This window comes from Trichechus manatus, unplaced genomic scaffold (assembly GCF_000243295.1).
Source record: "Trichechus manatus latirostris isolate Lorelei unplaced genomic scaffold, TriManLat1.0 scaffold00025, whole genome shotgun sequence".
NCBI classification, from domain to species: Eukaryota; Metazoa; Chordata; class Mammalia; order Sirenia; family Trichechidae; genus Trichechus; species Trichechus manatus.
Window position 1 is genome coordinate 18,441,080 of NW_004443961.1, and position 25,511 is coordinate 18,466,590.

Here is a 25,511-nt window from a genome sequence, read left to right on the forward strand (position 1 = left end):
CATGTCGTGGGGTTGTTAACCATTGACATAGGGCGATATGTGTACTAATTGTTTAATGAGAAACTATTTGTTCTGCAAACCTTCATCTAAGGTACCAACAACAAAAAAGAATTATCTATGTGAGATCAAATTGACAACAGCAACTCAAAAGGTTTGATGGAAAGTCTCGGGGACAGTGAGTTGAAGATAATGGCGATGGAATAATTTGGAAAAGGATAATGAGAATAGCAGCACAACTGGAAGAATGTAATTGATGTCACTTAATTGTACATGTAGAAACTTTTGAAATGGTATAATTTTGGCTATGTATATTTTCACCAAAAAAATAAAAAGGGTCCTCCAAGGTTGAGAAGGGAGATTGTTGACATGTCGTGGGATTGTTAACCAATGTCATAAAACAATATGTGTACTGACTGTTTAATGAGAAACTGTTTGTTCTGTAAACCTTCATCTAAAGTACAATTTAAAAAAATGTATATATATATATATATATACATATATATATATATAAATGTTCAGTAATGGTAGCTGGGCACCGTCCAGTTCTTCTGGTTTCATGACAAAGGAGGCAGGTGTTCATGGAGGCAATTGGCCACACATTCCATATCCTCCTCCTGTTCCTGACTCTCCTTCTTGCTCTGTTGCTACGGGTGAATAGAGACCAATTGTGCCTCAGATGGCTGCTTGCGAGCTTTCAAGACCCCAGGCACTACACAACGAACAAGGAGGTAGAACAGAAGTACTGAACATGTTATTAGACCAATTAACTGGGGTGTCCCATAAAACCATGACCCTAAACCTCCAAACCAAGGAACTAAATCCCATGAGGTGTTTGGTTGTATATAAGCGGCCTCAGCAGCTATTCTGTGTTTTTTTTCTCGTTGTTGTAAATATGTCTATCACACAACTTTTGGCACATCAGCTTTTTACAGGTGTACAACTTATTGACAATTACAATAATTGGCTGTGTAAACGTACCCTTAATCAATGTGATTTTTCCAGCACTGTTAACTCCCCCACCCCCTCCCCTGTTAACCGCCAATAAACTTTGGTCTCTGTACATTTGCTTTTTCTTGTCTCTTTTATGTAAGTGAGGTCATACAATGTTTGTCCTTTTGTGATTTGCTTATTTCACTCAGCATAATGTCTTCAAGCTCCATCCATATTGTAGCATATATCAAGACTTCATTTCTCCTACTGGCTGAGTAGTATTCCAGTGTATGTATGTATCATATTTTGTTTATCCATTCATCTGTTGTTGGGCATTTAGGTTGTTTGCACCTTTTGGCTATTGTGAATAGTGCTGCAGTGAACATTGGTGTACAAGTCTCTTTTTGAGATTCTGCTTTCAAGTGTTTTGAGTATATACCTAGCAGTGGAATTGCTGGTCGTATGGTAGTTCTATTTTTACTTTTTTGAGGAACCACTACACTGTTTTCCACAAGGGCTATACTATTTTGCATTCCACCAGCAGTAGATAAAGTTTCCAGTTTCCCCACATTGTAGCCAATCAATGAATTTTTTGTTGTTCGAATGAATGAATGGACTGTTAACATTTATTGAACAAATAATTTGTCAATTTCTCCCACAATGGTGTTTGTAGAGATTGTTTAGTTAGATCACACTGCTGAGGAATTTTCGGTTCCATTTATAACTGCAGTTGACCATCTTAAAAAAAGACAACCAATGTAATTTTCCAATCTGTTAATTCTCTGTATTTTTTATTTTATTTTATTGTGTTTTAGGTGAAAGCTTACAGCAAATTAGTTTCTCTTTCAGAAATTCATACACAAATTGTTTTGTGACAGTGGTTGTAATCCCCGCGGTGTGTCAGCACTCTCCCCCTTTCCCTTTACACTCTGGGTTCCCTGTGTCCTTTCATCCCGGTTTGGTTTGCTGTTTCTTCCTGTCTTCTCATCTTTGCTTTTGGGCAGGTGTTGCCCTTCTGGTCTTGTGTATTTGATTGAACTAAGGAGGACGTTCCTCAGGTATGTTATTGTTTGTTTTATAAACCTAAAAAACAAAAAACCGAAACCCACTGCTGTTGAGTCGATTCCAACTTATAGCAACCCTATAGGACAGAATACAGCTACCCCATAGCGTTTCCAAGGCTGTAAATCTTTACAGAAGCAGACTGCCATATGTTCCTCCTGCAGAGTGGCTGGTGAGTTCAAACAGGTTTGTTTTATAGGCCTTTCTAATCTTTGGTAGCTTCGGTTCTGAGTTAGCAGAATGTCTGGGGACAGTAGTATCACGGGTTCCTCCAGTCTTTGTCAGACCAGTAAGTCTGGTCTTTATTTGTGAATTTGAATTTCGTTCTACATTTTTCTTCCAGTCTGTCTGGAACCTTCTGTTGTGATCCCTATGAGAGCGATCGGTGGTGATAGCCAGGCACCATCTAGTTTTTCTGGGCTCAGGCTGGTGGAGGCTATGGTTCATGTGGTCCATTAGTCCTATGCACTGATAATTTTCCTTGTGTCTTTGGCTTTCTTCATTCTCCTTTGCTTTGAACGTGATGGGACCAATAGATGTATCTTAGATGGCCACTTGCAAACTTTTAAGACCCTAGATGCTACTCACCAAAGTTGGATGTAGAACATTTTCTTTATGAACTATATTATACCAGTTGACCTAGATATCCCCTGACGCCATGGGCCCCTAGCCTTCAGCCCTGGTAACTCAGTTTTTGGATGTATCCAGGAGGCTTCTATGGCTTTGCCTTGGTAAAATTGTGCTGACTTCCCCTATATTGTGTATTGTTTTTCCTTTCAGCAAAATTAACACTTATCTATTATCTAGTTAATGAATCGTCTGTATTTTGTAATACCATTTTATATGTGCAATGGATCAAACAACTTTAGATTCAGCTGATACCCAGATACTCTACTTTTAAAAAACAAAATTAGACACTGGATCTTGGAGATGAAGAATGGCATTCCTCCACTGAGATGGAACCTGACTAGGCCCGTTATACCTGGATGACCTGGGGCAGTTTAGTGAATATGCTCTGCCTCAAGGTAGATCTTAAAATGAGAATAAAACAGTGTCTGTGTCATAGAATTGCTGTGAAGATTAAATGAGATAAAGCCTCTGAGCACAATGTCTGCCATGCACTAAATGCTCAATCTGCTTTAGCCAGTGTTGTTCCAACTACTTTGTGCTGGCCTTTGGGTTAGGAAATGAGCTCAGAGGTGTTAGCTAACTTGTTCAGTTACACAGCAATAGGAAGAGCCCAGTCCTTGTGATTCTGAGTCCGTAGCTTTAACATACCCCTCTGTGGATGTATAAGGTGAAGCCTTCATTTCTCTTCACAAGTGGAGAGAGAGTACAGTTGATTTAGCACCTTAAGTCCCACTAGTGTGGGTTAGTTATTTTTATTTATTTTTTGCTATGAAGATATTCTTGGATCATGTGTATATATACGTGTGTGTGTTTTAAATTTTATTGTAATAAAATATAAAATTTGCCATTTTAACCAATTTTAAGTGTACAATTCAGTGGCATTAATTACATTCACAGTGTTATGCCATTATCACCATTATCTACTTCCAAAACCTTTTTATCACCCCAAATAGAAAACTGAGTACCCCTGAAGCAGTAACTCCCCACTCCCCACTCCCTCCAGTCCCTGGTAACTTCTAATCTACTTTCTACCTCTGTAAACTTGCCTATTCTAGGTATTTCATATATGTGGAATCATACAGTATTTGTCCTTTGTGTTTGGCTTATTTCACTTAGCATAAATTTTCAAGATTCATCTGTTGTTGGACATTTGGGTTGTTTCTGCCTGTTAGCTATTGTAAATAATGCTGCTATGAACATCAGTGTACAATTATCTGTTTGAGTCCCTTCTTTCAGTTGTTTGGGATATCTACCTAGGAGTGAAATTGCTGTACCATATGGTAATTCTATGTTTAACTTTTTGAGGAATTGCTAAACTCTTTTCCACAGCAGCTGCACCATTCACATCTTATGTTCCTACCAGTAACGCATAAGACTTCTACTTTCTTCACAGTCTTGTCAACACTTTTTTTTTTGTTTTTGTGATAATAGCTATCCTAGTGGATATGGACTGGTACCTTGTTTTAGTTGTGATTTACATTTCTCTAATGATTAATGATGATGAGCGTCTTTTCATGTGCTTACTGGCCATTTGTATATCTTCTTTGAAGAAGTGTCTGTTCTAGTCCTTCGCTCATTTTAAAATTAGGTTGTTTGTCTTTTGTTGTTGAGTTATATATATTCTTGATCTTTAACCCTTATTAGGTACATGATTTGCAAGTATTTTGTCCCATTCAGTAAGTTGCCTTTTTACTTGTTTGATTATGTCCATTGATGTACAAGTTTTTAATTTTGATAAAGTCCAATTAATCTGTTTTTTTCTTTTGTTGCCTTGTGCTTTTCATGTCTAAGAATCATTGCTAAATCCAAGGTCCTGAAGTTTTACCCCTATGTTTTTTTCTAAGAGTTTATGATTTTAGCTGTTATATTTAGGTTGTTGGTTCACTTTAAATGAGTTAATTTTTGTATATGGTATGAGGTATGGATCCATCTTCATTCTTTTGCATGTGGAAATCCAGTTGTCCCAGCATTGTTTGTTGAAGAGACTATTCTACCCCCAGTGAATGTACTTGGCACCCTTGTTGAAGATCAATTGGCCGTAGACGTATGAGTTTATTTCTGGATTCTCAGTTCTATTCCAGTGGTCTGTATGTCTATCCTTAGCTAGTACCACACTGTTTTGATTACTGTAGCTTTATAGTAAGTTTTGAAATCTGGAAGTGAGTCTTCCTACTTTTTTCCTCTTTTCAAGATTGTTTTGACTATTTGGGGCCCCTTGCAAATTACATATAAATTTGAGGGTCTGGTTTTCGTTTTTGCAAAATAGGGTGTTGGAGTTTTGATACATATTGCATTGAAAATGTGGATTGCTTTGAGTAGTATTGACACTATTTAGTCTTCCAGTTAGTGAACACAGGATATCTTTCCATTTATTTAGGCTGTCTTTATTTATTTTTTTCATTCTTTTTTTTTATTGTACTTTAGATGAAGGTTTACAACAAATAGTTTCTCATTAAACAGTTAGTACACATATTGTTTTATGACAATGGTTAACAACCCCACGACATGTCAACACTGTCCCTTCTCAACCTTAGGTTCCCTAGTATCAGCTTTCCTGTCCCCTCCTGCCTTCTAGTCCTTGTTCCTGGACTGCATTTTTCTGTTCTACATTTTTCTCCAGCTCTGTCTGGGACCCTCTGTTGTGATCCCTGTCAGAGCAGTCAGTGGTGGTAGCCGGGCACCATCTAGTTGTACTGGACTTAGTCTGGTGGAGGCTGTGGTAGTTGTGGTCCATTAGTCCTTTGGACTAATCTTTTCCTTGTATCTTGTTTTCTTCATAATCCCTTGCTCCTGAAGGGGTGAGACCAATGGAGTATCTTAGATGGCTGCTCACAGGCTTTTAAGACCCCAGATGCTACTCACCAAGGTAGAATGTAGAACATTTTCTTTATAAAACTGTGTTATGAATTTAGGCTGTCTTTAATTTCTTTCAGCAGTGTTTTATAGTTGTCAGTGTACAAGTCTTTTACCTCCATGGTTAAATTTATTCCTATGTATTTTATTCTTTTAGATGCTATTGTAAATGTAATTGTTTTCTTTAAACTCCTTTTTGGATTGTTCATTACTGTTGTATAGAAATATGTTGATTTCTGTTTGATAAAAATTTTCAAAAAGCACACACAATCCATGGAAATATTTAACACTTTAGAAGCTTAATTTTATTTGTAGAAATATAGCAATGGAACTTAACCCAAATTGAGTTTAAAGGTAATATAAATCTTGACAGAACATTCATATTCTCTAGGTTTCTACAGTGTAGTCTGTAAGTCTTTTAATGTGTATTTTATGTGTATTTTATTGTCTTTGGTTATAGCTTTCTTATACCCTATCCAGTATTTATATATGAACTATTTAATGGTTCTTGAACTCACTTATTTTATACTATGTAAAATGTTTTGTCTATAAGACAAAGATTCCTAACTAGATTGTTGACTGACTTAGTTATTTTAGTTAGAATTTTCTTTATTTTTCTGTGTTAGACCTTCACTAATTTGTGATGCACTCAGTTTGTTTGCTTTGTTGTGAAGTTTAACTCCAGGAATTCTTTTGTAACTTGAAAGAGAATGGTTTTTTAAATAATTTGAATATAGTTTGTGCATTTTGCTCGTAGGAAAGCAACATAGCTCATCTCTGATAGTTTCATCATTCTTGACAGCCTTAGACACGTGAAAGGAGCACTGTTGCCTTACAGATGAACTGATGCTGTAAACTTGTACTTTGTAGGAGGTGAAAGCTGACGAGGTGATGCTCAAGCAGACTTCTACAGAATGATGGCAATTTGATTATAAATCCACCTGGAAAATGCAGATCACTGGTTGATCACTGTTAACTCAGGGATATTTTAATTTTAGTGAGCCAGGATAAAAGTATTTAATTGATGTCTTCTTTTTCCTCTTCTAGGAAATATAATAGCAGCCATGATAGAAGACAAAGGGCCAAGAGTGACGGACTACTTCGTTGTGGCAGGTCTCACTGACACATCCACTCTTTTGGATCAAGAAATTAATCGTTTAGATACCAAGTCAACTGGACCTAAAGCTCCTATTACAGACATTGCTGTTATCGTCAAATCAGCTGGGGAGACAGTTCCTGAAGGTTACACCTGTGTTGAAGCCACTCCATCAGCTCTCCAAGCAAACTTAAACTATGGAAGTCTGAAAAGCCCAGAACTTTTCCTCTGTTACAAGAGGGGGAGAGATAAACCGCCTCTTACAGACATTGGGTATGGTAACTTATTTTCTTTTGCTGTAGTGAAGGAAATAAATTTATTTGGGAGGAGAAATTTTAAACTGTTCAAGTTTTATTATTATTTATTATTTCAGGATCAAGTATATGATAAGATATTACGTATCTCTAGCCACCCTTACTGAATTTCTGTGCACTGTACTTGAATCATTAGATTATTTCCCTTCGAAAGAATATTGAAATAAAGACTTTAGTACCTGAAGTGTGATTCCATTTTTGGTTGTTCTTATTAGGTAAGGCTATTAGTTAAAATATAATAAAAGACACTGTGTTTTGGAGCTCAGTAGCTCCTTAAGTAAATACATTATATAATTAGTTTTTGTGGAGTCCCACACTCATTTAACAAAGCAGCGCTCCTATTTTAAGAAATAAAATTGTGCTGTGTGGTTTTTATTTCTGGGGAAGGTATTTATAGCTTGGAAGAGGTGTAGTTGTCATGAACATTTAGTATCTAGTCCACAGTCAATGAGGAACATTCTTCTTTGTAAAAGCTTTTTAAAAAAAAAGTCCCCATTGACTCTTCTATAAATACAATATGCTTTGAGAATACCTATAATATTTTATACCATATATTCATTCATGTCATGTATTAAGGTGTTCTGTTTATTATAATTACCATTGGTTAGTAAAAATAGATTATAGGTATTTGAGAACATCTCAGGAAGTTAGCATTATAAAAGAGAGTCTTTGCATTTAAGGAGTTTCTAGGTGTAAAACAGGGAACTATAAGCCATATGTTGTATGATATTGACTTATGCCTTAGACGTGCAGAAGAAAGGAGTTCACTGAAGGAGTCATAGGTAGTTTCATGGAATAGGTAGGAATTGTTGCAGCTATGTGTATAGTTGGAAGTGAAAAGGAAAATTATTTCAAGCATAGGGAATACAGATAGTCCCTGAGTTACAAACGAGATCCATTCATAATTGTGTCTTTAAGTCGAATTTGTAGGTAAGTCAGGGCAGGTGCATACAGTTATTATTTAGCCTTACTTTAGTGCAAAAAGAGGCTCAAAGCCTTATCAATGATTTAAAAGCTGTACGAGAGGCAAGCGAAGCTGATTGTGATGAAGAATTTGTTGCTGAGTATGGGTTGGTTCAATTGTTTCAAAGTGAGCAAATTTATATAACATTAAAGGGCAAGTACGAGTTGTCCCTAAGTCGGTTGTTTGTAACCCGGGGACTTACTGTAATATTAACCAGGTTGAGAGGCTGGAGTGAACAGCATACTGAGGCATTTAGTTCTGTTTTAGAAAGTGCATATTTAGGAGGAACAAAAAATAATTTGGATACATAGAATGGGGCCATTTTATGGAGGACCTTGGAAATCAAACATAAAACATAAGCTTAAAGCAATAGGAAGTAAAGAGATAGTGAAGGTTTTTAAGCAAGGAAGTAATACGGTGAAAACGTCATTGAGTCTGACAAGTGATTGATGTGAATTGGAGATTGATGAGGATGAAATCTTGTTTTTAACCTGTCCCTGTCCTTCTCCCAACTTAGTGTTTTTGTTGTTCATTTTAATTTAATTTTGATGTATCAAAGTAATACATTTAAGGATACTCACTCCTCACTTATTTACTGCCTTCATTATCTGACATTTCACATTCATGACAACAGTAAAAAATCTACTATCTGGCTATTTTGTGCATTAATGACGTACATCTGGCAGTAATGAACGCTGAGGTGCGAAGCGAGAGTAACGCTGGCTGTGATGGTTAAGATTATGTGTCAGCTTGGGTGGGCCATGGTTCTCAGTGGTTTGCAGTTATATAATGATGCAATTTGGTAGTTATGTAATGATGTAGGTATCCTCCATTTTGTGATCTGATATGGTCATCCTTTATTTTTGCATAACGCTAATTTTTGTATAACAATCTGGTCTTTGGAACCTAACCATGTTAATAAGTAAGGAGTGAGTGTAGTTTAATAAGTCAATTCAGTCTTTGTGGCTTATAATGAAATATAATTGTTGTATGCTGTCGAGTCTATTTCAACTCCTACCACCTTTATATGACAGAGTAGAACTGCCCTGTAGGGTTTTCTAGGCTGTATTCTTTAAGGGAGCAAATCACCAGGTCTTTTCTCCCGTGGAGCCACTGGTGGGTTCAAACTGCCAACCTTTGGGTTAGCAGCTGAGTACTTTAACCATCATGCCACAATGGCTCCTTCTCATAATGATAACCAAAACCAAAACCTATTGTTGTCCAGTTGATTCTGACTCATAGTGACTCTATGGACAGAGTAGAGTTGCCCTGTAGGATTTCCAAGGCCGTAATCTTTAGAGGAGTAGATTGCCGCATCTTTCTCCCATGGAGCAGCTGGTGGGTTCGAACTGCTGACCTTTCGGTTAGCAACCAAGCACTTAATCACTGTGCCACCAGGGCTCCTTAGCCCTTTAATAGAGGTCTCTTATCCTTCTTCTCCCTAGCCCTGAATCTTAATTCCTAAAGGCAATCACTTTCAACTTCGTTAGCTGTTTTTTTCTGGTACTAGCAGTGTGATGTTAGGCAATATACTTAATTTCTCTGTGCTGCTTCATTTGTAAAATAGAGATAGTTGTTGTACCTACTTAATAGCATCCTTGTCAGTTATAAATGAATTAATACGTGTAAAGTGCTTAGAATAGAGCCTGGCACATAGTAAGTTAAGTACTAGCTACTATTTTATTTACTTCTGTTATTTTTTTAAATAACGTGCTTATATTGGCTCCCAGCTTTGAAAAGTGAGGATGTAGTTTTCTTTTCACTTTCTCCCCCAACACATACATCTGCCCATATGTATCCACAGTCTTCCCTTCCCCACATTGGTCCTGTATAGTTCTATCAAAGTTTTTGATTAAATTCATGTTATTATTTACATTATTATGACTGAGTTATATTCATAGCTGTATCATGTAATGTACCATGGTTTTATTTCCTTAATTTCTTGGTGTGTTTCTTAAGGTTAATACTTACTTTTTGATATTTTATTTAATTTTCTGTGTATTTTATTCTTAACATACACCTAAGTTTAGTTAGTTGATATTGTCTTTGAATACATTCCAACATAGCAAGTTATCCATCTTTTTCTTTTCCTTTTTGAAGACCTTGCTCCTGTTTTTTCTCCTGACTTCTGTTCTCCTGTAGCATTCTTTTCTTTACACTTGCTCCAATCTGGACGACTCCTTGTTCTCCATCCTGGGACACAGCTGTCATCCTGGGATCACCTTTGTTTTTTAGTTGAACTGGTTCCTGTACTGTCTGAATCTCATATCTTATCTTTGTTTTTTCCCTTGTTTTGTTGGAGCACCTCCTTCAGTAACTTCCTGAAGTAGGATACCTGATGTTTCTCACATTTGCTGGTAGTTCTGTTGGTATCAAATTCTAGGCTGGAGATCAAAATTCTTGAGGAAAATGAAGGTATTACTGCAAGGTTTTGCTCACTACTAGGCCTATAATAATAACAATAACAGTATTGGTAATAGTAATAGTTGATAAAACTTACATAGCACTCATTATACCAGGCTTTATTCCAAGCACTTTACATATAAGCTCAAAATATCTGCAAAACTATCTTATATGGTAGGTATTATTATTTTTCCATTTTACAGATGAGGAGAATGAAGCAAATAGACAAACCTGCCCAAGGTCACACAGCTACTAATGGCAGAGCTATTCTGTCTGTATTCTTAACTCCTTTGCTACACTGAATGTCATTTCTGAGGTATGTTAGAAATAGGTTAAGGACAGAAAAAAGATACGTGTAATTTAATATAATTAATGTTTTAATTTGAATAAGTGTTTGACTCTCAAGAATCAACGATATAGTACTACTGGCCAATTCCTGTGGATTTCTGAGCTATGGCATTTGTCATTATCTTTCTGAGTTCTAAGAAAGAAGTCAGCAGACTGTTAACTCAAACATTTTATTTTATTAAACTGCTCAGTCTCTTCTCTGATCTTTCACATCTCTTCATTAATGTCTTGTTAAAGCTCTCTTAATTTCTTTTCAGTATGCAAAGCATTTTCGCCCATTTTCCCCCCATTTTCTTACATTGCACAATCATCATCTGTTTTTGTTTAGGGTATTGTTATATCTTTACATTAGTCTCATGCTCAATTTTTTGTTAAAATAGGAACATTTATATCTAGGGCTGCTCTTAGGTATAATGTAGTTTTTTAGGGGCTTCCCTTTTTTCTTGAAAATTAGAAATTTTTTACAGTGGAAGACATTTAAAAATATATGCAAAACTATATAAAATGGTATAATGAACCCCATGTACTCATCACTAAGCTTCAATGATTATTAACTAATGACCAATGTTATTTTATTTTGTCTATACTCTATGCATTGAATTATTTCAGAGCAAATCCCAGACATATTTCATTCATAAACTCTTCAGGATATATCTCTAAAAGATAAGGGCTGTCTCTCTTTTAATATAACCATAGTATCACGCTTTAAAATAAAACCTAATAATTTCTTGATATCATCATATATCCACGTTTTCCTGATTGTCTCATGATGCTTGTTTGTTTTTTAAAACCACCCAGTTGATTGCTAGTTTTTCTGCTGATATTTGTTCAATTAGTAAGAAAGGTAGTAAACTGTCAATTTCTGCAAAAAAAAAAAAAAGGGCAGCTAGGTTTTGATAGGAATTGCTTGAATCTGTAGATCTATTAGATGACAATAGATCTCTTGCCATCTTAACAATATTAAGTCTTCCAGTCTATGAACATGAAGTTTTTTCATTTATTTACATATTTTTAAATTTTTTTGAACAAAATTTTGTAGTTTTCAGTCAAAGGGTTTTTAAAGGTAAAGTTTTGAGAGGAATCATGAAGGACATTTTTGTGAAAACATCTGAATACCTGATGAAATTCTGAGAATGTTTGTGGTGTTGCCTCTTTCTTTTATCATCTGCTTTTTGTAGTGAGCAATAAAAAAATTCAAGTATTGGGTCCTATTTACACTCCTTAAATTATATTCTAGCTGTTAAAAAATAGTTGTTAAATTTATAATTCACAAAGTAATACTTTTAGTTTTGGTGTATAATTAACATTCGGGAGACAATAGGAGAGACCAAAATATTTTTTTTCAAGGAGAAAACCAGCGTTAACTTGAAATGTATTTGCATGTCTGTATATTATATATTTCCTTCCCCCCTGCCATGCAGAGTTTTATATGAAGGGAAAGAGCGGCTTATTCCAGGATGTGAAGTGATCCAAGCCACACCCTACGGTCGCTGTGCCAATGTCAACAATAGTTCAACTACTTCACAGAGAATCTTTATCACTTATAGAAGGGCTCCTCTGATTCGACCCCAGAATTCCTTGGCTGTAACTGATATATGCGTTATTGTAACAAGTAAAGGAGAAACCCCTCCTCATACCTTCTGCAAAGTTGACAAAAACTTAAATTCTGGAATGGTAAGGATAAAGTTGTTTCATTTTCATTTTTATGTGAAAACTGAAAAAATATAATGGGATAATTTTTGGACTCCTCTTTACTATTGGGCGTATAATATACTCTCAGTTTATAGTTTCATGGTTCTTGTTTTTATTATTTATAGTGCTCTGATTTTTATGATTCATAGTAAATTTTTAAATCCTTAGCTAACTGATGAACAATAATTTCATCCCAAAAATGGATACTTTAAGTCAGGAATTTTGTTGTTGTTGTATTTCCTAATATCACCTATGTTACACTAACATAGAGGTTTTATTAGCCTTTGGGTTTCACTGGTGTCTTCAAGGACAACTGAAGGGTGAGTGAGTGGGGGTTCCCTGTGCATGTATTTAGTTTAAATATTGTAGTTCTGCATACTTATTTTTTAAAAGGGCTCTGATGAGAAGAAAATTTAGCATGTACATTTGATTTGTAGGTTTATGATAGTACAGTTTAATATTGGGTCAGATTTAGTTTGAAAGAGATCTTCAGGTCAAATTAATATTAGCTTAAATGTGGTGTATAGGCAAGAATGACAAATGGCACCCATACTAATGGTGAAGACTGATTTGTCTCTGGGGGTGATGACTTTGTAGCTCCCCAGTGGCCCCAGGCTCCCCTAGTTGGGGCTCCGATGTTTGCTGCACTTTGTGCTGCCTCTCTCAAATAGAGGTATTCATTCTCTAGGTGATTTTAGAATTGTGAACTTTTTTTGAAACTGCTTTTGCATTAGTTTAATTTTTGTAGCAGCGCTTTTTTATTCCCTTCTTTTCTCTTAGTTTAGTGTTCTCCTTTTTGCTTTGCTGTAGTTTATACTAGTCTGTTAGATGCACATATGTTTTAAATAGGCTCCCCTGAATAAATAATCAGAATCTTTAGAAGATATTCAGCAAGCTAAATTTCTTTTTGCTCTTTTGTTTTTTTAAAACCTAATTTATATTTTACAGTGGGGTTCCAGTGTGTTTCTCTGTTATAAGAAGTCTGTGCCTGCTTCTAATGCACTAGCATATAAAGCTGGTGAGTAAATTTTTTTAAAATGTAGTTATTGGTACATATTAATATTTGGCTAGAAGAGACAGTGTATGCTTCCTTATATAGTTGGTGGAATTGATCTATCCATAAAATTGAATTATCTATGATTTTAGGATGTGAAGGCATAAGTTTTCTTAAATATTGCAAGATACATTAATATGCCTCCCTCCCCCCACGCACAAACATGCTGTTAATTGAATTTAAACTTTTATTCAAAGCGAGCATATGTGGAATAAACATTCAAGCTTCTGGTCTGCAGTGATAGATTTAACAAGTCAATGGAAAACTGCTTACTCTGACCTTTTTGTATTTTGGCTATCAGAAAGGTGTCAAACTACATCTTTACTTCTTATATTTCCTTCTCTTATCTCTGTGTGTCTGATTTGAAACCACATGTTACTTGCCATGAAAGGTGGACTTGCTTCCTTTCTCCCTTGTTGCAAAGAATCAGCTATGTGAAGGAGAGGAGGGCCTGAGAAACTTTTCTGCCATGAAGTGTTTGAGAAATCTATCGCCACAATCTTACTGCACAGTAAAGTGTCAAGGGCTGTAAAGATTTAAGTGTGACTTCTTCATCCCACTGGTATGGTGGGATAAAAACTGAAAATACAGGTATGCTCCAGTTGTAAATAGAAGAGATACTGGAATACTACTGTGTGAAAGAAGCAGTGTCAATTACTTTTTGATCATGCATAATTCTTTGAAATAAAGTTTTAATTCAGGAGAGTGAGGCAAAGTCTTATCTGCAAAATCTTGATTGTTGTCATAAAGACATTCGTATTAATGAATCAAACCATTTAATTGGTAATATAAAAATAAAAGTGGCAACTAACAATTATAATTTTTAGCATAGTTTTTAAATGAGCTATATTAATATTGCTGTAATGTGTTGATTTATGTGATTTCTTCTTTTTGGGTGGGGAGAAGATGTCATTAAAAAAAATTCTGGAAACAAGCTTTGTCAAAATATATAGTTAGTTGTTATGAGGCACATATTTTAGAATAAAGCGTTTTGGAGACCAAATTTGTGCTCAAATTCTGATGATTTTCAAGTTTTTAACTTAGAAATGGTCTGTATATTGGAAATATCAGAAGCTAATTAACTGATGCCATGTAGCTGCTTTATGCTGAAAGGGCTTTATTATCGGCTTTGCTCAGAGTGCCCCCTGCTTCTACTTTCTGGATCTTACGTACTCTACATTCAGTTACAAAGAATTCTGTCTCGTTCACTTTTCATGTTGCATGCCTTTTATACTACTTCTCTACCAAAATGAGTTTTGGGGCTGTGATAATTTCTGTTGCCTTGGTGTTATTTCATAACACTTCTTTCCCTGAATTCTTTACTAAAGACTAACTGAATCAAATTACTGAAATAGTTCATACTTTTCCCTATATGTTTCTTACCATTCTCCCAAAGTATTGACAGTATGTAGAAAAAAATACATTAAGATGGGTTGTCCTGTTGAATAGGGTTTTGACCAGTAAATAGATTTCTGTGTTACAATTAATTAAAAGTCGATTGGTTAAAAATTAAGGATAAATTCATTAAGTTCTGGAATGGCAAGAGAAAAATTGAGTTCAAAATGCCACACATAAATATTTCCATGAATTTTGGTATTAAAATATCCTTTTAATCTGTATCATATATAATTTGTATAAAAATAACTATCTTTAAACATTTATCATCATCTTTTTTCTCCAAAAGGCTTAATTTTTAGATATCCAGAAGATGACTATGAGTCATTTCCACTCTCAGAATCTGTACCTCTCTTCTGCCTTCCTATGGGAGCTACTATTGAATGCTGGGATCCCCAAACCAAATACCCCCTTCCAGTTTTTTCAACTTTTGTATTGACAGGTTCTTCTGCTGAAAAGGTATATTTTTGCCTCTTTTATTAAACCTATTTTTCCATGTTTTTATTCTATAAGATGATGAATATGATATATTTCATTTGAATATAGGATTATTTAGACACAGTAAATTTTGGGTTAAATTTATACTTCAATGCTCAGGGTGAGAAGTTAACATGAAAATTGATGTTCATACCTCTGGAGCGTCTACAGAAGCAAATATAAAGTGTTTCTAGAGCGGTACCCCCAAAACCCAGGAAACTAGATGAGATTATCATAGAAGTTAGAAGTCATGGCTACCATAGAAAGAATCAGCAGACACAATAAAAGGATGGATTAAACCCTCAAAGACATTGAAATGATAGAATGACAATATGAAAGAGGTAATAAATTGAATATATAATTAAAAATTCAAGACCTAATAGAAGGACTCAAAACATTAAGGAAAGAATAGGATATTTTGAAAAATGAATACACAGAGTGGAAAAAGAATCAAGTGTCTAGAAATGAAAAATATGATCTTTTAAATTAAAAATTCAATGAATGGTTTAAACAGCAGAGGAGACGTAGTTGAAGGGAGAATTAGTGAAGTGGATGATAAGTTACTTCAGATGTGGCACAGAAAAATGTAAAATGTATAAAAGGAGTTAAAAAGCATGGAAGATAGAGTCAGAAGAACTGATTGTTTTTAGTACTGTAGGTAGCTCTGTTATCATTGAAAGGGCCAGCAGGTACTGTTGGTAAATGAGAACATCATGTAATGGGTGGCATTTTACCTATAAAGGGGAGCTTTAAAGTAACATTTTCTAGGGTAGGAGCTGAGCATGTCTAATGGGTATATCTAACACTGAAATAACATACGAAGTGAAATAAAGATCATTAAACCAAAAAAAAAAAGAAAAAAAACCCAAACCAAACAAAACCTGTTGCCATTGAGTCGATTCTGACTCATAACAACCCTATAGGACAGAGTAGAACTGTCCCATAGGATTTCCAAGTCTGTAAATCTTTATGGAAGCAGACTGCCACATCTTTCTTCCATGGAGCAGCTGGTGGGTTCAAACTGCCAACCTTTTGGTTAGTAGCAGGGCACTTTAACCACTGCACCACCAGGGCTTCTTATAAAGATCATTAAACCAAAAAAATAACCAAACCTGTTGTTATTGAGTTGATTCTGACTCACAGCAACCCTATAGGACAGAGTAGAACTGCCCCATGTGGTTTCCAAGGAGCGCCTGGTGGATTCAAACTGCCTACCTTTTGGTTAGCAGCTGTAGCTCTTTACCACTATGCCACCAGGGTTTCCATAAAGATCATTAGGGTTGAGGAAATCACAGAAGTGTGAGGTTAATATATTGTAGGGATTGGCAGCACAAGACCTAAATTTTCCAAGATTATGTCAGACATGGAGAGGAATGGGAAGACCTGCAAATATCCAATCCTGGTGCTAATGTACCCATATGGAGGCACTGGTAGCAAACACTGTCAACATAAATACTGTTTTCTAATCCTGATCCTTGTTGGAAACTTGCCAGATGAGTTTGGGAAGCAGCTCTGCAATACAAGAAATGCACATATCCTTTATTAGTTTTATTCATGCACTGCCTTTGCCTGTCAAAGGACACAACCGCTTTGAAACATCACTCAATCCTAAGTAGAAGGGAAGAGGCTCTTAAGTTTAGAAAATGTATGAAAAGAAGTGTTTTTTTTAAAACCAAAATACAACATAGCTTTATTCCTATTGAGAATTGCTTTGTCAGTTATCTTTCTGAAATACGTTTGAAATTAAAAGATTGCATTCTTTATTATGATTTTCTTGGCAAAAGGAGAAAAGAACAAGAGGAGATGTATAGGAAAATTGAGTTCTTTTAGAGGTTCACTTAACCAGACTTCCAACAGTATATGTATCTAATTTGCTAAGGCTAACTACTTTTTGTGTGTGTCTGATTAGGATTTTTAATTAGGATATCTAAATAGTGTTACTTGAAAGAGCAGGGACTAAAGCCATTAAAAGCTGTGTTCCATTTGACTTTGAAAAAAATCTTAGAATTCCATTTTATGAACTGTTTATCTCAAAATTAAAAATTGTTTTGTAGAATAATATTAATGATTAAAATATTTCACAGTGTGGTTAAAAATGAAAGCCAGTTACAAGAAGGTACCATCCATTTTTGTTTAAGACATAAGGTCGAATGTGGAATTACAGTGGAAAAAATCTGGAATTTAGATCAAAATCTGGTTATCTCTGGGGTAGAATATTGGTGGTTTTTAAAAATTTTTTCTTTGTTTTATGCACTCGGAGCAGATATTTCTTGTATAATAAGAGAAATTAACTTTTAAAAGCAGTTTGAATTTTATAACAATTCCTTTGCTCTGTAGGTATATGGAGCTGCCATCCAGTTTTATGAACCTTACTCTCGGGAACTTCTAACAGAGAAACAGCTTATGCAACTGGGCCTATTGACGCCTGTGGAGAGAAAAATGGTCTCCAAATCTATCAATTCAAACAAATGCATTTGTTTACTCTCACACTGGCCTTTTTTTGAAGCTTTTAGAAAGTTTCTTATGTTTATCTACAAACTTTCTGTGTCTGGACCACATCCTCTTCCCATTGAAAAGTATGTATAATGATTAAAGAGATGTCTGGTAGAGAAACTAGATATATAAATATACATTTCATTGACATTGGCAGCAGGGTTGAAAGGGAAAGAGAGTCATTGTTCCCTTTTTACTTACTCCCTTCTTCACCTGAGTCATTGACTGGGAACTTAAAATTGAGGAGTGATGGGGAAGACAGCCAAATAATCATTTGAGAATTCAGCTAAGGAGGGAGCTCACATATTGTGTGTGCTCTTCTTCCTGTTCATTCTCTAATGACCAAGAGAAAAATATCTACTGGTACACACACACACAACCATTCCAAGTTCTAACTATAAAATATTTCTAAGCTGATGTAGAAGTTAGGAAGGGTGAGTTAATTCACGTCAAGAAGTGAGAATTTTGGTTTTAGCATTGACAGAATCTACATATTTTTCTTTGGTTTGGAATTCCTTTTGTCATGGAAATGTTTTGTAGTAAGGAAAAGTATATGTGGAGCCACTCTTGTCTTTTTTAAGCCATATCTTTTCTGATTTCTGGTGGCGCATTAATTCTTGTTTATTATTGTATATAATTTATGTACCCTGCTAGCAAACCAAACGGTGTCAAGAGCTTTATGGAATTGTATTATAATATCTGTAATCATAGATTTTTCTAGAATATAGACGTTTTTACATTATAGAAAGAATATCATCAAAAACATACTAGCTTAGTGGATAAGATGGGGATAATTATCTGAAAGATTTAAAATAATGCTGCTGAAAAATTAACTTTAAAATAGTAAAGTGCTGTGCATAAACACATCACAATTTGGTATAGAAATACGGTTCAACTTTAACATTGTACTCCTGAAATGCCAGTTTTATGGCTCATATTTCTAGATATAACTTTAAACTATGAGATTAATTTAAAATTTTTTGAAGTAAAATTTAACATTTTGAAAAATTAAGATTCTACAAATATTTTGTGAAAGTAAAGTCAATATTATGATCAACTTTTTCTTAGCTGAAGTAATACTTTTTGCATTTTAGTTGCTCCTAGGAGCTCAAAAACTTTGGAGAAACAAACATTGTTTATAAGTGGAGAAATAGAGAGGGTAAATAGTTTGACCAAAAGTTACAGTAGTAAATCTGGGATTAAATTCTGTATTAGTGTTAATTCATTATATCACAGTTAGCTGCTCCCCCATACTGGAATTCATGACCAGGCTATAAAAGTTAGTTTCTTTCATGAAAACTATATTCATGTTATTCTTATTTTCCCAGAGATAATAGGGAATATTAATATAGATTTTGACTCAGGAAATACATTGTGTATTTCAGAAATTTAGTGGTCATGAGTGCACTTATTTACATTAAGTAAATTCAGATATTTAAGATAAGTTTTAGATAAATGGCTTTGTCAGTTTTGGGATGATATGGTAATTTTTAAGATTTGTTTAAATCTATGAAGGATCTTAGAAACGTAATTGAAAGAATGTATTTGCTCTGTTAAAAATCAAATCACTAAATTAAGATTATGATTTTTATTTCAAAATGTTTTCCAGGCACATTTCACATTTTATGCAAAATATCCCTTTTCCTTCACCACAAAGACCAAGAATCCTTGTACAGGTAATCAGAAAAGAGTCTGTCTGGGGAGAACTCTGTGTGTGTTTATTTAAATCATTGCAGAGTGGGTTCTGTGGCCCTTTGCATTCATAGAGTACTTGCATGTCCTGTATTTTATTTCTTTACTAAACATTCTTTTGTACTGCTGTTTGGATCTTAGGTGCACATAATTGGAATAATTATTACCCTTGGTTCATGACATTATTATCAGTAGTACATACTTAGTCTTTTTTGTAGCTGCTTTTAACAGTGTAAACCCAGAGTTATGGGCATGTTCTTAATATTGGAGCAACTAATAAATATGAAATGAGCTGTGGTTGTGGGGGAAAAAAGTGAAATAGGACTTCTTTTTCCCCAATCACCAGCAGGTCCACAGCTTGTGCCAACTCACCATGTGAGTTCAGTATAGACATTAACAGCCTATACCCTGTCCAAAAACATGATTCTGCTGATTGTGTGCTTGGATGTGGCAGCAGTATCAGATTGCTATAAAAATGTCTAAATGGCTGTTCTCCATTTATATATGATCCCTTCCTGGACCAGTAACAGTTTGCAAACTGGCAGCAGGCCATGGACTAGCACTCTGAGTAGCCCTGATCTATGGAGACAAGCTGTTTTAATTTTTTTTCTAAAACATAGTAAACTTTGTAATACAGAAGGATTAAGTCAAATACTGTTAATGCTGACGTATTTCACTTTAGCAAGTATCAGTACATATTAAGCAACTGTCAAGTGCGTACCAGTCTATTGAGGAAATAAATTTGAGGCTTTTATTTTTTTTAATTGTTAAATTAAATAACTGTATTTTAAACAGTTAACTGAATCAATAGTCAGTTGAGTTAATCACTTAATGAAAAAGAACTAATAAGTTTGAGTAAATACAACTAAAGTTTTTCATCTTAGTATATGTTTTAAAAAGTACATCTGTCTGCATATTAAACTGTTTTCCATTTTACCCTTGATCCAAATATTTAGATTTAATTAATCTTTTTTTTTTTCCTTTAAAGTTATCAGTCCATGATGCGTTAATATTATCACAGCCAGTTTCTACACCTTTACCACTAAGGTAATTAATGTCATTTAAAATGATTTATTTATTCACTTAGAGTAGAATGTTTTAAAATATTTTAGGGGCTCAGATAATAAGGCTAAGTGTTGTTTTACAAACTCAGTAAGGATAGCCTTAATGTTTCTAACTTTGATAGCTGGAGAGATGGTGAGGCCCTTTTAAAAATGGAAACACTTAAGACAGTTGCAAGATTGGTCGTAGCGAATACCCCACCTTCCTCTCACCCTCCCCACCCCCATATTTAGCTCATAATTACATGTTCAAGCCATATTGAGTCCATTAGTTTCTGAATCACTAGTCCAAGCTATCATGATCTGTCATCCAGACTGCTTCAGTAACCTCTGAATCACTAGTCGAGGCTATCATGATCTCTCACCCAGACTGCTTCAGTAACCTCTGAATTGGTTTCTTTTTACTCTTGTCCTCCTTTAGTTCTTTATCCACACTGTAGCCAGTGTATCCTTTTGAGAATGCAAATATAGTTGGATCATTTCTCTTTCAGCCTAATCTCTTACTATTTTTACCTTCCCTTACTATGCTTTAGTCAATAGGCTTATTTCAATTTCTTAAACATGACAATAGTTTTTTCTTGCCTCAGAGCCATTGCAAATGTTTTCTTTATTCCTCCCCCCTCCCCCCCCCACTCCCCCCTACCTTTTAACCCCTACCTCTGTTCTTTTGAGCTCAGTTCAAATGATTGCTCTTTAGGAAAATCTTTACTGATAAATACTCCTCTGTTACCAAAAAAATGAGTTTAAATCATCCTATTGTATTCTTTTTTAACACCTTGTGCATTCTTTATCATTACAGTTAATCAGTTGTAAATGATAACTATGTGTTGTTTGATTATTTATATTAGATTCATGAAGGCAGTGAGTATTTCTGTTCTGTTCACCATTATATTTCTAGCCCCAGGCACAATGCCTGACACATAACAGACACTCAAATATTTGTTGAATGAATGAACATTTCAGGTCTGGAGACGTGAATAGTCCTTGGCTTGTTGGGAGGATTTAAGGATATCCAGTGTAGCTGGAATGTGGAGTGTTTTGGGGATGGTGCCTATGACTGCCAGAAAGTAATGGAAGGTGTCATACAAATACATTATTTCATTTGATGATGTTTTTTCTAATTCCTGTTTGTCTGGAAAATACTAAAATTTAAGAATCAGTCATGATTTAGGTTAAGCGTTTCTACTTTTGTTTTTAACACTCAATTATTTACTCCCCTCCTATCTCATTAAGGAGCCCTGGTGGCACAGTGGTTAAGAGCAAGGCTGCTAAATAAAAGGGTGGCAGTTCAAATCCACCAGCCACTCCTTGGGAACCTTATGGGGCAGTTTTACTCTGTCCTGTAGGGTCCTGGAAACCCTAGTGGCATAGTGGTTAAATGCTATGACTGCTAACCAAAAAGTCAGCAGTTCGAATCCACCAGGTGCTCCTTGGAAACTCTATGGGGCAGTTCTACTCTGTCCTGTAGGGTCGCTATGAGTAGAAATTGACTTGACTGTAATGCGTTTGCTTTTTTTGGTTTTATCTTTAAAGTTGCTAATTTTCAGTGGTAATTAAGTCAGAACTTGAAATTAATACTAGATTCTCAATCCATTAATACTTAGGGAAAATAGTTTAATAAGTAGATCTTAAGATATCTTAGAAAAATAGTTGACAATCATCTCTTTTTCTCTCTTTCTAGTGGAGCCAACTTTAGCACCTTGCTAATGAATTTGGGTCCTGAAAATTGTGCTACACTGCTACTCTTTGTTTTACTGGAGAGTAAGATTCTGCTTCATTCTCTTAGGCCAGCTGTGTTGACTGGGGTAGCTGAAGCTGTTGTAGCTGTAAGTATAGAATTTTCCTTTTAGTTTAAAATTACTGAGAGAGAGTTTTTACTCAAGGAAATTTCCTTCAGAGAAACCAACTTTGAAAACAATCAGACCAATAAAAGTTTGACATAAATATAGTGGGGTGGCAAAGATAAATAGAAGTGTAAAGAAAACAAAGATGATTTCTGTTTGAGGAAAAATGTCAATTTCTGACTTTTCGTATTTTAGAGTTCTTCAGAAAGTAGACTCTGTGTGATTACATAATAAAACTTGTGAATGAAGCTGATTGTATTCAATGAGGGGCTCTGGCCAATTTCACTTGCCCTAAAATTATGCAAATGTATTACTTGGTTAATTTCTCTCACTTTATTTAACTTTTAATCATTTTGAGCCGGGTAATATATTTTAAGTGATTGTGAAATAGAATGAGGCACAAATGCTTAGCACTGGCCTCCTTGCTATCCTTGGAGCGTATTAGGTAGGCCCTTACCTAAAAGAAGGAGCCCTGGTGGTGCAGTGGTTAAGTGCTTGGCTGCTAACCTAATGGTCGGCAGTTTGAACCCACCAGCCCGTCTGTGGGAGAAAGATGAGACTGTCTGCTTCTGTAAAGATGCCTTGGAAACCTATAGGGTCAATATGAGTCAGAATCGACTCGATGGTAATGTGTTTGGTTTTTGTATCTAAAGGCCTTTTCTCTAGCTGTTCCCTCTTTGAAACACTCTTCTCCCAGATATCCCCTTGGCTAAGTCCCTGACCTCCTTCAGGTTTCAGCTCAGTTGTCGCTCTCCTAATGATGCTTACCTTGGTTGCCTTATTTAATAATGCAACTTGCTTTTCCTCTCTCCTGCTCTGAATTTCAGTCCCATTCACTTGGTTTTACTTTTTCTTCTTTTCATAGCACTTACCACTTCCTGACATAGTATATATTTTATTATATCTTTTGTTTCTGTTTTTTGCCCGCAGGCCAAATCCTGCCCTACTACCTGTTTCTGTAAATAAAGTTTTACTGGAACACAACCTGTTCGTTTACACTTTGCCTATGATTGCTTTTGAGCTACAATGGCAGAGTTGAATAGTTGCAAAAGAGACAATTTGGCCCACAAAGCCTAAAATATTTACTATCTTCTACAGAAAAAAAAATTTGCTGACCATCATACCTCATGCCCATCACGTGAAGGCAGGGATCTTTTTTGTTCACTGTTATGTTCCCATCATCTAGAACAGTGCTTGGCACATAGTCAGTGTTCATTGCAAATTTAAAATTTGGGTAATTTTTAAAACTTTTTCCCCCAGATGATCTTTCCATTTCAGTGGCAATGCCCGTATATTCCGCTTTGTCCCCTCTCACTGGCGGCAGTGCTCAGTGCCCCATTACCGTTCATAGTTGGAGTTGACTCAAGGTACTTTGACCTTCACGACCCACCACAAGATGTTGTTTGCATTGACTTGGATACAAACATGCTATACATGTAAGTTGACTTTTGTATTATCTCCTATTTCTATTTTTTCCCGTATATAGTTAAAGCTGTTCTTTGAAACCATCTAGAAACATGCTATTTTTGAAAGCTGTTAATAAGACTTCACCTTTAATGCAGCAGTTGTCAATCAGGGCACTTATCAAAATCCAGGAAAACTGTGTGATTTGAGAAAAAAAAGTTCAGTAGTAGTTTATATTTGGATAATAATGTTAACAAGAGACAGGAGTCATTTATATTTGTCAGAAAGGGATATTGGTTTGGAAAAAATGATTAAACATACCTTTCAGAGCTCAAGAGATGATATGCTTTCTGGGTTTAATTCAAAACCCATATGTAAGCTTTTTAAAAATAAGTTTACCTGTTTGAGGTAAAGTTTAGTCACAATATAGGGTGTATTACACCCTTTTCTTAGTTGGCAGATGTCTTAGTTATCTAGTGCTACTATAACAGAAATACCACAAGTGGATGGCTTTAACAAATTTATTTTCTCACAGTTTAGGAAGCTAGAAGTCTGAATTCAGGGCTCTGGCTCTAAAGGAAGGCTTTCTCTCTCTGTCAGCTCTGGGTAGGGAAGGTCCTTGTCTCTTCAGCTTGACTGCTGGTCCTTGGAGATCTCAGTATGGCTTGGCATCAATCTTTCCCCATCTCTGCTTCTCTCACTTGCTTATTTAATCTCTTTTATATCTCAAAAGAGATTGATTTAAGACATACTCTATACTAATACTGCCTCATTAACATAACAAAGACAACTCATTCCCAAATGGGATTATAACCACAGGCATAGAGGTTAGGATTTACAACACATATTTTTGGGGGCACACAATTCAGTCCATAACAGAAGAAGTTGAATTTTATAAGGATTTATTCTTTACTGTGTAGAAATTGATATTAAAAATCAAGTCATAGTTTGTGCTTACTGGAGATAATAAATATGTAAGGCAGTGGCATAACTGAGAGTCCAGAGGATAGCATGCCACCCCACATTAATTAAAGAAGCAATTCTGGCTTTAAAGCCCTCTCCACCCCCACCCCCTGCCAAAAAAAAACAGGGCAGTAAGTGCTGAAAATTCCCTAGTGTTGGTGTCAGCTTCCATGTCCTGGGTCATTTTTATTCTATACTGTTTGAGAGTGGCAGAAAATGAATAGAAAGAATTTGGGGTGAAGCCTAAATGGTCACAGCAGTAGAATTGATTGGGAAAATATGCCTAAATAAACCAAAAGAATAACTTAAGGAAGGAAGAAATGTTTGCTGTAAGTTAAAAACCACTTCTGAAATGGATCTACCATAGTATTTTGAAGCTATAAAGCTGTGTTACCTTCCTTACTGTATATATTTAGATTTATTTATAGCCAGAAAGTAGTGAACCACTTGCATGCATTTAATATTTCTTTTAACACACGTGTTTTTTTTTTTTTAATTGGAAAAACTTTTAATTTTATTTTTTTTTTATGGTACTTCAGGTGAAGGCTTACAGAACAAATAGTTTCTCATGAAACAGTAGTACACATACTGTTTTATGAGATTGGTTAACAACCCCACAACATGTCAACCCTCTCCGATCTCGACCTTTTTTTTTCGATGAAAATATACATAGCCAAAGATACACCATTTCAACAATTCCTACATGCACAGTTCAGTGACATCGACTACGCTCTTCCAATTGTGCTGTTATTCTCACTTTAGATGAAGGCTTACAGAACAAAATAGTTTCTCATTTACAGTTACTACACATGTTGCCCTATGACAATGGTTAACAA

General features: G+C 35.3%; 1 protein-coding gene across 2 annotated transcripts in view; it reads left to right on the forward strand.

Annotated features, from left to right (window-relative positions):
- Window positions 1–25,511, forward strand: part of DENND4C (DENN domain containing 4C) — a 110,315-nt gene that overhangs the window by 27,479 nt on the left and 57,325 nt on the right. The window contains exons 2-10 of one of the 2 annotated variants that reach the window (XM_023728637.1): window positions 6,523–6,844; window positions 12,022–12,274; window positions 13,241–13,310; window positions 15,031–15,200; window positions 17,556–17,794; window positions 19,321–19,387; window positions 20,392–20,450; window positions 22,146–22,290; window positions 23,569–23,744. In XM_023728637.1, the coding sequence (XP_023584405.1) occupies window positions 6,540–6,844; window positions 12,022–12,274; window positions 13,241–13,310; window positions 15,031–15,200; window positions 17,556–17,794; window positions 19,321–19,387; window positions 20,392–20,450; window positions 22,146–22,290; window positions 23,569–23,744 (1,484 nt within the window). In that variant the 5' untranslated portion in view covers window positions 6,523–6,539. Of the gene's footprint in view, window positions 1–6,083; window positions 6,845–12,021; window positions 12,275–13,240; window positions 13,311–15,030; window positions 15,201–17,555; window positions 17,795–19,320; window positions 19,388–20,391; window positions 20,451–22,145; window positions 22,291–23,568; window positions 23,745–25,511 lie in introns of those variants that run through there. The other variant, XM_023728638.1, reaches the window with a different exon arrangement.